Source organism: Phalacrocorax aristotelis, chromosome 6 (assembly GCF_949628215.1).
Source record: "Phalacrocorax aristotelis chromosome 6, bGulAri2.1, whole genome shotgun sequence".
Classification (NCBI taxonomy): domain Eukaryota; kingdom Metazoa; phylum Chordata; class Aves; order Suliformes; family Phalacrocoracidae; genus Phalacrocorax; species Phalacrocorax aristotelis.
Genome location: NC_134281.1, coordinates 50,772,797 through 50,787,565, shown reverse-complemented (window position 1 = coordinate 50,787,565; position 14,769 = coordinate 50,772,797). Strand labels below are relative to the sequence as shown.

At 47.1% G+C, this 14,769-nt stretch overlaps 1 protein-coding gene across 5 annotated transcripts in view; it reads right to left on the bottom strand.

Annotated features, from left to right (window-relative positions):
- ERI3 (ERI1 exoribonuclease family member 3) overlaps positions 1–13,807 on the bottom strand; it is a 135,177-nt gene extending 121,370 nt beyond the window's left edge. For 2 of the 5 annotated variants that reach the window (XM_075097817.1, XM_075097818.1), the window contains exons 1-2: positions 13,720–13,803; positions 3,779–4,053 (exon numbers count right to left, since the gene is read on the bottom strand). In XM_075097817.1, coding sequence (XP_074953918.1) covers positions 3,779–4,030 — 252 coding nt within the window. In that variant the 5' untranslated portion in view covers positions 4,031–4,053; positions 13,720–13,803. The other 3 variants (XM_075097821.1, XM_075097816.1, XM_075097819.1) reach the window with 3 other exon arrangements.
- Between the last annotated feature and the right edge of the window lie 962 nt (positions 13,808–14,769).

Below are 14,769 nucleotides of genomic sequence, written 5' to 3'. Positions count from 1 at the left end.
CCGTAAACAATTTATCCTTCTGCCTCTGGTCACAACCTTCTTCAGCAATTAGAAGACCTGAACTTTTCATGCTTTCCTCTTACAGAGAGTTTGGAAGAGTCAAATTTTTAATTCCCAAATGATTATCAAATTTGAGTAAATCTGCCTGAAAAAAAGTACCTGAAAAAACTGACATTAAAAAAAAAGCAACTTCATCATTACCAAAAGCCCATTTAGCAGCTTAGCAACTCCTAGGTCCAGCTCCTTCTGCCAGGTCAGGGGTCTGATAGTCTTTTACACTTCTAGTCAGCAGACATAGAAGTTTGAATTTTATTTGGTTTTAATTTAAGTGGCTTTAATAGATCACAGTTGAGATTAACAACCTATGCAGAAGCCTAATTTCAAATTCAGCTTTGACCAGATCTGATTTCTATCTTCAGACTTTCTACATTCAAAAAAAAAAAAAAAAATCATTGCTTTTCACCCACTCTGCTGAAGGTGAAGGCCAGATATTTGGCTTGCTGACTGAAAGAGGCACACCCACTCCCCGCGCTAATAAAATAAGGCTACAGGCAGCCATGGATCCAAGCCTGGGGAGCTTCTTAACAGAGTCACTGAAAGGATCAACCAACATAAACACTGGTGTATACAAGGACAAAGGAGCGAGAGTCTCACTTATTAATGCATCTTCCCTTGTGTAGCTAAAGCACCACAGGTACCCAGCTCTACAGGCTGACAGCATATAAAAGCAGCAGGTACTTATAAACTCTTAGCAGACAGTAAAGGAAAGAGTCAGAGTTAGAGCTGAAAAATGAAGCATACTACCACTGTCGTGGTCCGAGGTCCACCGACCTCCGCAGAATGACAGCTCCCACCTGACCCCACTGAGCTTTGGATCAAATTCCAAACGCACAAGGTAAGCTTTAAAGAGATGTGAGGGGCCAGCCATAAACATCCCTTACTGCCAACCCTTACTGACCTTTGGCTGGCTAAAACACTACACGACACAGACTGTGCCTCTATTCTTTCAGGTTTTCCCATCTATCCGTCAGGGACAATACAGTTAAACCCCCCACCTTTTTTTCTCTCTGGGATGGTCTCATTATTCATAAATATGTCCAAAAAAGACATAAAGCTAAGCTGCTGCTTTGTGCGTATAAACATGCTCTTTGATTTAGGGGCGTATCTGTTGAAAGCCATCAGAAGTCAGACTGCAAGGACGTTACTGTTCCTCTGCGGGTGTAGGCTGGGGAACACGAAGGACCCTCTGTGCCCGACCCAGAAGTGGTAAAGCAAAGGGCAGCAGCCCCGAGGCACTCAGCCAGTGGTCACAGCCACTGGAGCCATGATGCAGACAGCATCCCAGGGGAAAACCACTGTCCTTGACCCTCCTTGATCCCCATTACAGAGGCCATACCACAAGACCTCAGAGAGAGATCAGACAGCATGAAAGGGAATGGAAATGAAGGAGTTTTCAGGGCTCCCGAATGAGCATGAAGGACTTCCCCAGAGATAAAACCAGCGAGGCAGCTGGTTGCAGAAGAGCACAAGTAAATACAGTGGGAGGGGGAGCAGATGTGGCAGTCACACACCTTAGTGTAGATAAAAAGATAGCTCTTTCAGTAGCTTCTGATAAGAAGCCAGAATATGTTGAAGAGCAGTTAGCAAGAAATGTGAAGTGTGCTGCACGGTGGCAAGTGCACGGGGCAAGACTTCTAGGCTGAGCTGGCTAAATTTACAGCTATGCCTACCCACTTAAAGTAACCTGGATCACAGTTTAGCTCTGTATATGCAGCCTCCTCATCAAATCCCAATGCATTTGAATTTCATTGTAGCGAGACTTCTATTTTGCAGGTATTAAAAAAAGGCAGAAAAAGGATCAGGATCACAGTGAAGATGGGCACCTGACCATTCCTAGCTCCTGCATCTGTCCTCAGACCAAACCTCCAAAACCTGCCTGCCACTGCTACAGTGAAAGATCCTGCCACTGAAACATTGCATAAAACATCACTCAAATACATGGCACAGTTTGCTCACCATGACATACAGCCCAGCCATGAAGAGGACAAAAACCACACTGGTCAGCCAAAAGGTAAGATGTAGGTAGGAGTGTCAACTAAAGCCTCATTTTGTACAGTTGCCTGATTCTGGCAGGCACCTTCAGCTTTTCCGGCTACACTGATTCCCATGTAGCAAAAGCCATTTCTTGATTTGTCAAACTAATTTGTTGGTGAGGATGTGAGGGAGTGACAGCCCTTTCCACACACAATATGATACAGAGAGGCACTGAACACAGCAGACTAGAAAAACAACACTGAAGAGCATCTCCACCTTAAAGGTGCTATCTCACCAACAAAATATATAGCAGATCTGCATTGGCCCAGACCATTACTTTCCCTGGCAAGGACTTGGGGACAAAGCTCCTTAAAACTGTAGTAATCATATTCCACTCATGCTCCTTTTTACTGCCAGCTGTAAACTAGCTCCACATGCATCATGGTTTTGCATCAAAATGTGCACAGACCAAACCCATATTCAAAGGGACAAGGTAGATCCAATTTACAGCTTTGACAGGTCTGTGCACCCGAGGCGGAGCGTGCAGGAAATAGCCTGACATCTCACTTGGAGAGCGGTAAGACCTTGCTAGTAGAACTAGATGCAGAGCCACGACAGCCTCCCACAAAGACCCAGCAAAAGAGCAGGGAATTCAATGTCCATTTTTCAAGAAACACAAGAGGCAGGTGGCACTCATGAAGGCACTACTGGGGAAGAGAGGAGTCAAGTTTGATCCCAACTTGCAGGATCCCTTTGACAGGGCAAGCCCAAGGGAAACCACAGCTGCACTGGGAAACAACCGCACTGTATTGAGTCACTTCAGTCATGAGATACCACACTGGAAACCACTTAGCCTTTAGTATATTTGAAACAAAGCAAACAGAAGTTTTTCTGACCCAATGCATATATTATGGGCAATACCTGTAAGAGGCCAATTGCTTGGCAGAGAAGGGTGAGAAGTCCAAGTTCTTCCTGGACTTTTGCCTGTTTGTTACAAGCTTTTGCTTGTTTGTTACCAACCCAATATTAGGTTGTTTGTTTTTTTTTTTTAAGCACAGTTTTCTAATTTCAATAGAAAACTTAGGCCCATCCTGCTGGCAACTGAAAATTTATTTACTAATATGCTCTAAACTACTATGGAAGAACTGTCTGGGAAAACCTCTGTACTTCATCTGGATCTCTGTGTGTCTCAAATGGTAGGGCACTGGACAATCTCTCTGATGCTGAACTCCATCTCATTACACTCCAGAGTTAACACCCAGGCACGATAACTTCAGCAAGTTCAGAGAGCTCCAAACTATTGTTCTCTACTTAGAAACACCATTATGTTGCAGACATTCATATCATCAAACGATTATTTTCCTAAAGCTGTTGGCTACCAACAGCCTTTTTCCTTGCAGAATCAAACAAGGCAGCCATAAGTACTCTCTTAACGCAGGTTCCCAGCCAAAAATTTTTGGACCCTCCCCAGTTCAGGCAGATGATAAGCATACATGACTTAAAGATATTTTCAATACACATAAATTGTCCCTTTCTTGATGGACATCAGACTCCGTTTCATTCCCACCGAATAGTCCTGGCATTGCTCCTGAGAGCAGGTGACTGGCACCTGGAGGACCAGGACCAGAAAGGAGGTGTGACAAACCAGAGAAAATGAGCAAGCCAGCACTGTGCTTTTTCCTTCCACCTTTCAGAACAGCAGCAGCAACTTGCAAGGGGACAATTAACAGGACTGACTATTTACCTGAGGATGAATCTGTGGTTTATCACATGTAGCCTCAAAATCCAGCACTAAGAAGTAGTGATATCTCTGTGGAGGGAAGGATGACATTGCTGCCATGGAAGCTCCAAAGCCGTGGGACGCCAGTTTCTTGCTTATGATGGAGCCGTACCCTTTGAGAACACCAGCCGTGAGGAGGGAGCACACAGCTTGTCTTGCCCTTGGAAGTAAGTTTTGGGGAAACTTTGCTGCTCCAGTATGGAGGAGTGCTATCATTGAACATCCAGAGGCATCTGAAACTGAAGACAGACTGGCGTTACTCATGCACACATACATCTCATCTCTTCTAGTATCTCTTCGCTGGCCTCCTCCGTCAGGGATTTTCTCTGTGCTTCCCGGTGGAGGCTGCAGCATCACAAACCTGAAATAACACAGTAACCCACTCTAAGCATGACAGATGACATTTGGGCTGAGCTCAAGGTGTCCAGAATCATGGGCAACTGGAAATTAACCTCTGCAAATGGCTTTAAATTAAGACCTATGAGACACACAACAGTCATGGCTCCAGGCACCGTATCACACCCCCCTGCTGAACCTTATCATAGCAGAACACAACACAAACCACTTAAACATAGAAAATCTGATCTAAACCCCATTGAAATTTCTGAGGAGGCCTTTCATCTTTTCATATACAATGCAACTTCTGATACGTTGCAGGAATTAAATATAGCAATACACATATCAACACTACAACGCATCCAAACCGCTTGGCCCTGAAATGCCTGTTAGTCGCACCTGAATCTCCCACTTCCATTACAAAACCACACATCCGGCAGCTAGAAGGCTCCTCCCCAGGGAAATTCTCATTTGCTCTGCCTATGAGGTTTCTCAGAGACGTGATTTTAGTGCTACACTTGATTTCTTACTTCAGGTATTTCTCAGAGGAGGATACTGGTTCAACAAACCCACACATGAACTGCAGGGACTGACAGAACTGTAAAATGCAAGTGGGGTTCTATAGGTTACAGTCTCCCTCCCAAAGATATACCTCACCCAGCCATCACCTTCTGATGCTTCTATTTGACAAATGCCATTTAATCATAGAATCATTAAGGTTAGAAAAGACCTCCAAGATCATCAAGTCCAACTGTCAACCCAACACCACCAAAAATAACAAATAAATTATGTTATCCATGTGAGACTGCCTGGATATCCCCCCTACCATTTTTCTTTTATAACATTGCGTGAAACACTTGACAGGACCGTCACTGTGCCAGGTTTGCCAGCCTTGGGCTGTTAATAGATTTACTGGGATCAGAGTTCAAGCCCAGCTCATGGAGGTATTACATCGCTGGGTTACAGTGACGGACAGCAAAACAGGCAAACTGCAACAACCCAGTCCTCTTGAACAACAATACAAGCGCCCCCTCTAACTACATATATACACACATCTCACTACATAGAGATTTAAAGTCCATCCCCACGGTTGGCCCCACTGCTCTTGGCTCTGGGCAAGAGCTCCATCGCACCACGTGCCACCCACCTGCCAGGTTTCTGAGCCTGGCCTCCCCAGGCCTGCACCTGCATTTTGCCCCACGATGAGGGGCCCACTGTAAGAAACGGAGCCGAAACGGGCAAGGCGAAATGGAGGACTCGCTGCCCGTGAACAAAGTCGCTGTTTGCACAAAAGACAGCGTTTGCTCTCTCCCATCCATTAGTCCGTCAGGTAAATAATGCACGTGCCAAAACACACACTTAATGAGGTAAATAATATGCCTTGAATAACGGCTAAATCTGTATTTACCTGCGAGACCAGAGAAACTCGGAAGGACCAGATTAGGAGATAATTGCAGCTGAGCAGGTTGTGTGCTTCGAGTAAACACGCATTTGGTAACCTTCCCTTTCCAAGGTTTTGAGTGAAAGGCAAAAATCAAAGTAGCTGAGATGTTTAAGACACAGCCAGTGCCCATGCTGCCAATTCCATGGCATAAATGCATCCCCACCTTGTGGCTTTCACATTTTGAGGGGCTGCTTGTTTTATTAAAGCAGCGTGCCAGGCAGCAGGTACCCGGAAAACTGAAAACTCAAGTTACATAACAAAGAGCCCAACATTGCATTTTTCCTAAAGGGGCTCAGTTCTACCTATAGCTTTTCCATCTACAGCTTTTACTGTCATTAGTAAATGCATTACAGCCAAACAGAGGTTAGTTATATTCACTTCTAACCTGCCCCAGAGAAGAGATATTGAAGGTATACATGGTTTAAATCTTCAAGCTACTGGCTACGAATCTGAAGGCCTATCACAGCAAACATAGTATCTCAGATATAAAGCAGCTTGGAAGTTAGTTGTGGTAAAACCTGGTTTTAGCCCACTGCATAAAGTAAAATATACAGTTGGAGTGGGGGAGGCAGGCAGGCTCCAACCCCTGTATCAAACAGAGGCAATAAAACATACATTATCTATCCCCACACATCAAGATCAGTACTCCTCTAATGCATCTTAGCCGGCAAGACTAGGGCATCAGACATGAACCCCACGCATCTTCAGGCCGGCCTGTACCGTGCACAGCAGCGCAGAGGCTCCCGAGCCACTGAGTCCCCACAGCAAAGATAAACCGGCCATCTCGGCAGGAGTCAGGCACATCACCACGCAGACACAGCAGCACCGCTCCAGACCCCAGCCAGTCTGTGTCACACAGGTACCGTGGGTTAACAGCTACCATCCAGCGCCTGCTCACACTAACAACTTCAGCAGGTAGTCCATGTCTAACGACAGGATCAGGTTCCCCATCCGAAAAGCAGCCACCCTTCCCACGCTCCTGTAGAACAGTGGGAGCAATGGTCTGAACAAAGGTGTGTGAGTGGGTTATGGCATGCTGGTTCCCCTACACAGACAGCACATAAATAAGAGCAACCCCACTGCAAACTCTGCACTTCCAGCCAAATGAAGTTTTAACTGCATGTTTACTCAGCCACTGCTCTAGGTGCCCTGGGAAGACCTCACATCATCTTCTTTGGCAAGGTCAGACTGCCTCAGAGCACAAGATAGCTGGTGAGCAAACACACTTTATTAGAAGTCATGTAAAGCATTTACAACAGCTAGGACAATGCAAAGCACTAGTAATTATCCCATACTTTTTTTCCAACAGGCAACAATGCAAGCAACGCAGCTTCAAAAATTGTAAACCTGGCTCTATCCATACAAATCCACATGTTCAACAATTCCATTTCCAAACCTACGTAAAACACCACGTATATATTTCTTAGCACATCGGGTCAGATTATAATCTCAGACAGCGCAAACTGTCCCATCTGGCATTCAACCCTACTAAGTTAATATTTCACATCACACAGCTCCAGTTCCTTACACAGATACACAGGAAACGTAACGGGACCATGAACTGAGGCTGGACTGTTTTGACTGATTTGACAGATTCTACACAGACCTGGGAAAACGTGACAGCACTTTATACCTGCAACACCCAATAAGATGGGAAATGACCGCATGTGGTGGGTTTCAGCTGGAAGATAAAGTTCACATTCTATGCTGTTTAACAGTGTATGCCACACATTACATCACTGGCTATAATCAGCAACTGTCTTTTAAAAATAATTTTAAAAATTTAATCTCTGGACATCAGCCACAGGTAGCAGGACAAGCTCAGGCTGACCACAGCTCCTGCCTGTTAGTGGTCCAAGCACACGATAATAAAGCACAGCAGTTTGGTCACCAGCAAGTAAGGAAAGCCAGAAGAAAGGCACATGCCAGCTGTAGCTGCCGGCTTGCCAGGGGCCCCACCGAGCGAGACGTGGAGAATCTGCACCAGCGGCTGTCGCGCTCCAGGCTTCCCACCGGGGAAGCCCCTTAGCAGCAACCCCAAGCGGCAAGGATCAGGATAGGGAACTCCTGTCATGTGAAGGACCCTGGTGACAAAAGCCAGCAGGGCATGGCAAGCGCTCTCCCCAACCTGTGGGACAGCCCCAAAGCCACATACAGAGATGCACAACACACAAGCTGCGGAGGATTCAAATTCATCAGTGGCAAGACAAATTAGCCTACGAACTTGAGCTTAATGGGTTCTTTGCACATAACATTAATATTTACTTTTTACAACTACATCTCATTAAGATCTGGCAGCAAGAGAAACCATAACTTTAACAGTTTGCCTTTAACTCAAAAATTTTCCCCTTCACTGTCCAGTTTGATAAGCTGATGCAGGGAGGGGGCAAGACGACAAACACTGAAGTTCAGGTTAGAGGGGTGACCCAAGAAATGTTTTATGAGAGCATCTGTTTAAACGTTAAATTACTTTGTTACAGCAATATAGCCTTTCACCATATTAAAAATTAAGTAACACACACACACACACCTGAAGGACAAAACAAACTAAAATTAAAAAATACAAACAAGCAAGTTTTGGGAGTCCTATGCTTCAGTTTATTCCCTGTGCAAAGCCTGGATAGGGGAAGACAACTGAACTCAATGCTAGAGCAACCAAAACCAATCCAAAATGTAAGTCAGGTTTGTCTTATTTTATTAAATTAGAGTGTCTTGCTTTATTAAATTGTAAGGAGGAAAAAAATAGGGTAATAAAGATGCTTTTTGTAGAACAAAATTGCATACATTTAGCAACACCTGGAACAGAGTATAACAAAAAATGCAGGACTTCCATTTTGGTAGCTGTTCAAATGCATACTCAGAGGTCAAATGTGAGCCCATATTTCAGCTGTGTGAAGATATAACTGAAGAACAATAGAGATAACTCTATTTTTTTAAAATCAATCTTAACCTAAACCCAAATATTTCATTCGACAAGCTACAGTCCAAAAATCACAGCACCTGGCTAGCCTGTGAGGCAGGAAACAAAAGACTATGAACAAAACCAGCTTATCCACTGTCACTGTCCAAACTTAAAAAAAATAAAATACATAAAGTAAAACAAACAACAAAACACAAAGCTTTTAGAACTGTTTTAATAATGTAACATGATTTTAGACAGGTAAATTTGCTTCTTTTATTTGTTAACCTCACAGTATCGTCCCTTGAACGTGAATCCCGTATGCTTCCATGGTTGCACTCCCTTCACTTTTTGCTGGGTTTGTCTCCAGCACTGCTAGACAACCAAGCCCATGTTTTGAAAAATTTGTAATTTAACTTTCCCAAAGCATGGCCATGGCATGTCTATATGCTGTCCCATCATTGCTCAGCTCAGATACAACTTAGCATCAATCTTTTTTTTTTTTACAGCACTCCACAATAGCACCCAGCCTCTTCCCACTACAGTCGAAGAGGTCCCTGTTCTCAAGAACTTACAGTCTAAAATTAGATGTAATACAACAAGTGAGGGTAACAACAGAGAAGAATGAGGGTTACAGGAGCAAAGTCAGGCAACTGCTCATCAGAGAGATACGTGCACCTTAGCAGTTCAATTAAAAAAATAATTCACTCTATATAGGCACCGGCTTCCCTCTAGATGGGCATTATGGAAGAGGTAAGTGAACACGGAAAGGGTTGACTAAAGGACGGAGGGCACTCTCGGGTTAAGGAAGGTGTCTCTCGTTTCTTGAGCATATTCTTCCCGCTGCGTTCCTTGGCTGATATGTCAAACGCACCACCAGATATGTCAGAGCACCAGAATCTCTTCCATTGTGACATCACAGACGCGATGGCTTGTGAGATCACAATGAGCAAGGCCGAAGGCGCTGATTACTTAGGAAAGCGCTTGCTGGGGCTATCACACCCTACGAGGCTGGGAAACAAACACATCTCAGTTCACTTGACAACACAGTGAAACCCACACGAGACTCCACGCCAGCAGGAACTCATCTGAACAGACCACCCAGAAGCCATCCCAAAGATGCACATACTATTCCACTCCAATTTTATTAGGCCACCTCTGCTAGGCAACCCACTTTCATCAGCTCCTTGACCGGTCTCCTAAGACAAGCTTTGCTGTGTATTTTTAAACCTTCTCCGAGAGTAACTGCAGATAGGCAAACGGGTCTAAGCTGAAGTCTGAAGAAGTTCCACAAAGTAAAGGACTGGTCACTTAGAGGAAATGTAGAGGAAGGAAATGACAAAAATTAGAAGAAGCAACAGCAGAGATACGTACAGCAAGAGTGTGGAAAGCCACAGTGGAAGACTGGGTTTGGTATTAAGGAAGACAACAGTTGCTAAGGATCGGACCAAGAACCCTCCAGTCCAGTCTCCTACCTCTGCATGGAAGCCATAAGAAAATGCACCAGGGTGAAGCTAGACAAAAGGGGTTAACCAAGCCAATAGTTCCGGGAGGCCAAAAGGAGGCAGGCCTACCGTTCCCTCTTGGTCTTACTCTCCTGCTGGTTACCTTACACCAGCTCCCGAGCTTCTCTAGCCCCTCTGTGAGCTGATTCAACCACAGGAACATAATAAAAGTGCTAATGCAGCCCAAATAAAACCCAATTAAAACAAGTTGGTTTCCTGATGGTTTAGTGAGATTAATCAGCTTGAGGCCAGGCTGCATAAATGCTAAAGCTCAAAGGAGGGGATGAGCCTGCACTGGCAGAAGCAGGAGGGAGATGAGCCACTGGGAGCTGTTGGTCAGCTCAGCCACTCACCAAGCCATGTGCTCAGACCAGGATACACACACCTGGGATGGGATGGCACTTTGCAGGAAAGAGAGAGGGTATCTTGGCTCTAGCAGCATAAACACATAAAACTTGAAGTCAGAAAGCCCATCGGACCATCCTGTCTGAACCTCATGTAATGCTGGCCATAAAGTTTCCACTTCATTACTCCTTAATTGAGCCCAAAGGCTTGAGCATCTTTCAGAAAAGGTTTCTGGCCTTGAATTGCAGCATCAAGTATGGAGGCTCCCCACTACCTTCAGACAGCTCATTCCAATGGTCAGTCCATTCGCTGTCAAAAAATAACACATCTTAGTTTTCATTCAAACTTTCCCAGCCCTGGTCTTTGGAGCAAGTTCTGAAATTTACGGCATTTCAGTGCTCTCAATCCAGAACAGAGGTCCTGAAGCCCAGAGTAAGTAATTTGTAGTTACTACACTTCTAGTCAGTAAAAACTACTATTGCATATTGGCCTAATTTAGTGGAAAGGAGACATAGCAGGCCACCCTTTGTTTAATGGAATCTAGCACGCATAATTACTTGATTTTCTTACACGTGAATGCCACAGTTGTTTAAACCACTTATAAAGCTGCACACCTTCATTATCTGAAAAATGAACTTGAAAGTTAACACTGGAGAGTTCCAAATGAATCTCGGTCTGGATTCAGGGAGACAACACTTGCACTGCTCAATACACTGTTCACTTTTGATCTTCACAGATGAACTCCAGAAGTGTTAAAAGAGAGTCTATACTCTGCCAAAGCTCTGTCCTGGTAGACAGGCAAATGCTCCAAGCAGGGCAGCAGCTACAACGGGGCATGGTTTCTACAACCCAATCTCAGTGAGCCCACAAAACCAGCCAGGGAAGATGTTGACCCAAATATTCAACCACAGAAAAAATAACAACTGTGACAAATACAGCTGAAAATAAAATTTAAAAATTAAATTTTCCTGTTGGGAGTGAAGTATCTTTACCTGCCCAACGTATCTGGAGAGATTACAACTTTTCAGCTGGCATTTGGCCAGCACCGGTAACTTCTCTTTGAGGAAAGAAAAGTTGCCAAATGGTGTCTAGCAGCAACAGCCAGCACCTCTGCTCTAGGTTAAGCTTCTACAGTCACATTTTGTCCTCTTCCCTCATTCCCCTGCTTGTCATTGCACCGCGCTGGTATATTAGCTCAGCACTACTAGAGTAAACTCAGGATGACCATTTCTAGCAATAACATGTGCTTTAGATCCAAGGACAGACTTGTGACAAATGCATAGCTGCTTAATAGCCTTCAGTGTTCTCCTGTAAGTACAGCCACTGTTCACCTGAGCTTCACCAGGCCTACACTCTACAGTCTCGTTGCCCTTTACTGGAGATGGCTACTGGATTGACATAGGGGCAGAGCCAAGCGTAAAAAACTTCACACATTTAAGTCTCTTTCAGAACTCCATTTCCAAAATTTAAGGAGGAAAAAACAATATTAATAAAAATAAAATCAACCTAGCAAAGTTAACAGAGCCAAAACAAGATAAGCAGTGAAACAGCTGTAGTCAGGCCTTCTAAAGGAATAAACCTGAAGTTCAGTATCTCTCAACCACAGAGCAGAAACTTCAGGTCACTATCAGTGTATACACTGTCCAAGGACGACTTTATTTAGCATCAAGCATAGAAGCATTTTCTTTTTAATGCTTTAATGGGTTTCTTCTTTTGGATTTTGGTAACACTCAAATCTGCCTGGCTATACACTCTAACTTAAAAAAAACAAAACAAAAAAACCCAACTGAACAAAAAAAACCACCCCACCCCAAAACAACCCAAAAAACAACACACCATTCCTGTAGAGCAACCCAAAGTCTGAGGAACAAGAACCATAAAAGGGCCACTCTGAAACAAGACAAGAATTAAGTCCACACTATAAATTAACATGAAAATTCAGTTGCAGAGGCCAGAATTTAGTACTTGAAAAAGGGAAACAAAAATATCCGAAATCAAATTTCCCAAGCCCACAAAATGGAGAGTAACCAACTGGACTTCTAATAGATTACTTATTTTAATTATTAATTCTTGGAAATAAGAGTTCAAATGCCAACTTTAACATGAAATGATATGAGATGCTGCAATGTTGCAAAGAACTGAAGCATAAAATAAATTCAAGTTACCAGTATCCTCAAACAACTGTCTAACAGCATCTGATCGGACAAGCACCTTTGAGATGTACCTGCCCAGAGCCCTGCATATCTCATCCTTCCCAAGGCACAGTGCAAACATTAACGTATTAGAAAACTTGCTGGCCAACTTGCATTGCAGCTGAAAGAATATTAAGAGTTCAGACTAAGAAGCAGCTGTCAATCCACCCATTTCTGAACCCAAAAGCTCAATAAGGAAAAGAGGTAAGTAAAGAAGTAGCAAAACAAATGTCAGACTTATTAGCAAACAGGCCAGCAATGACAACGTAAATCCACCAGACATAGGACTTGTAAAAGACAGACGTAAGGAGTAAATGACAACACCTCTTCATACATCTCAGTTTAGAGGAAACACCTGTAACAGTGCAGCAGCGAGAAAAGAACAGAAGAAATTCCTACTGGCAGTCAGGAAACAAGTAAACAGACACTGCGCTTTTAAGCCTTCTCGAGTTTACTTCGGTCTCGAGATCTGAGATAAGTGACCAGTTCAAGCTCATAGGATTAAAAAAATAGAAAAAAAAAAAAAGTCAAACCTCCTACTCCCCCATCTCCTCCACCTAGGAGCCTCCACATCCCAAAAGGAACACCAAAAACCCTCGCTGCTGCTGCCGCCCCCTGCCCACCCCCGCGCCCCGGGCAGGCGGGGATTCCCCCCTTCCTAAAGCCTCAAGAGCGCCCGGTCCCGCTGCGGCACGACCCGGGGCCCCGCCGCCACCCTCTGGACGCCGGCCGAGCCCCGGGACGCGGGGGGCGGCGCAGCCCAGCGCCCCAGCACCGGGGCTCGGCGTCGAGCGGCCGAGGCGCCCCCACGCCCGCCCCGCCGCCGTCGCCCCTCGGGGCCGGGGCCGGGGCCGCCCCCCGCCTCCCCGCCGGCCTCCCCGCCGCCCCGGCTCCGCAGCCCGCCCGGCACCCCCGGCTGTCGCCCCGGCAGGGAGACCAGGCCGCGCCCCCCCGCTCCGGGACAGGCCTCCACCCCCCGCCCCGGGCCACGGCGGCCCCACGCCTCCGCCAGGCCTGTCGGGCCCCCGCGTCGGCCGGGCCCCGCCGCGGCCGTGCCGCCGCCGCCGCGCCCCCCCCGCCCCGCCCCCCCCGCCCGCCGCAGCGGGGCCGCCCCGTCCCGGCCCTCCCCTCCCCCCCCGCCCCGCACACACTCCGCACCACGAGTCCCCAACACCGCCACTCACCTCCGCGCACTCTGACCCCCGACCTCTCTCTGAGCGGCAGCGCCAACCGGCCAACCGCAGCGCCGCCTGCGGCCGCCGGGGGCGGGGCTTCCTCCCCGCCGCGCCCCTCCGCGCAGGCGCACACCGCACGCCGCGCCGCGGGGCACGCTGGGGGTTGTAGTTCGGCTGTGGCGCCGCGCCGCCCCCTCGCCCTGCCACGCCGCGTGGCCGCGCCTCGACGGCCCCGCCGCGTCCCCGGGCGCCGGCCCAGGGCGGCAGCGTCCCCACCGGCCACCCCTTCCCCTCCCCACCGGCGCGCCTCCTCGTGTCCCCGGGGGCCACCTCTTACCCTCAACGTGTGTCTCAGGGGCCACCCGTAATGTCCCCCAGTGCCACCTACCCCTTTCCCCTGATGCTGAGCTTGGGCAACTCCAGCCTTCAGCAAGCCCAGCGTCAGCTGTAAATGCAATACAACATAGGCGTGGGGTCCACATCGGCTGCTGCAGAGAAAGCCCGTGTCCCCCGTGCCAGGGTGGTGCTGCCCCCGGGTGTGGGTCTCACAGGGGACCCATCTGCAGGGGTCTCCCCTCGCCCCCACTGCTGCTGGGCTCACGGCGCTGCTTCACTTCGTTCTGGATTGGGCCAATGCTGCTGGCACTGGCAACTCTTTGTCGGTCTTCAGGGTGCCTGGGGGGCTGCACCAGTAACTGCAGCTGATGCTGGCCAGCGTTTCCTCCTTCTGATTTGGATTAAGTCAAAGTCAGGTCCCACAGCAAGCCTGGGGCTGTCTTTCCTCCCCTTCACTTGGACATCAATCACCAGCTTCCAGTTCTTCTGTGTTCATGCAGCTCTGTGATCCTAAACCTGCGTCTGAACCTTGCCCAGTCTCCGCTAGACACCCCTAAGCTGTGGCATCTCCTCCCCATGCACGTGGCTGGCACCCTCAGCCAGGACACTCCATCTTGGTATGCAGATACCATAGGTATCTGCAGCGATACCTAAGCTTTAGCCAACTGCCGCGTCCATAACCCTTGGAAAGGGCGGCTGCAATGACAAGTGTATTAGCTGGGG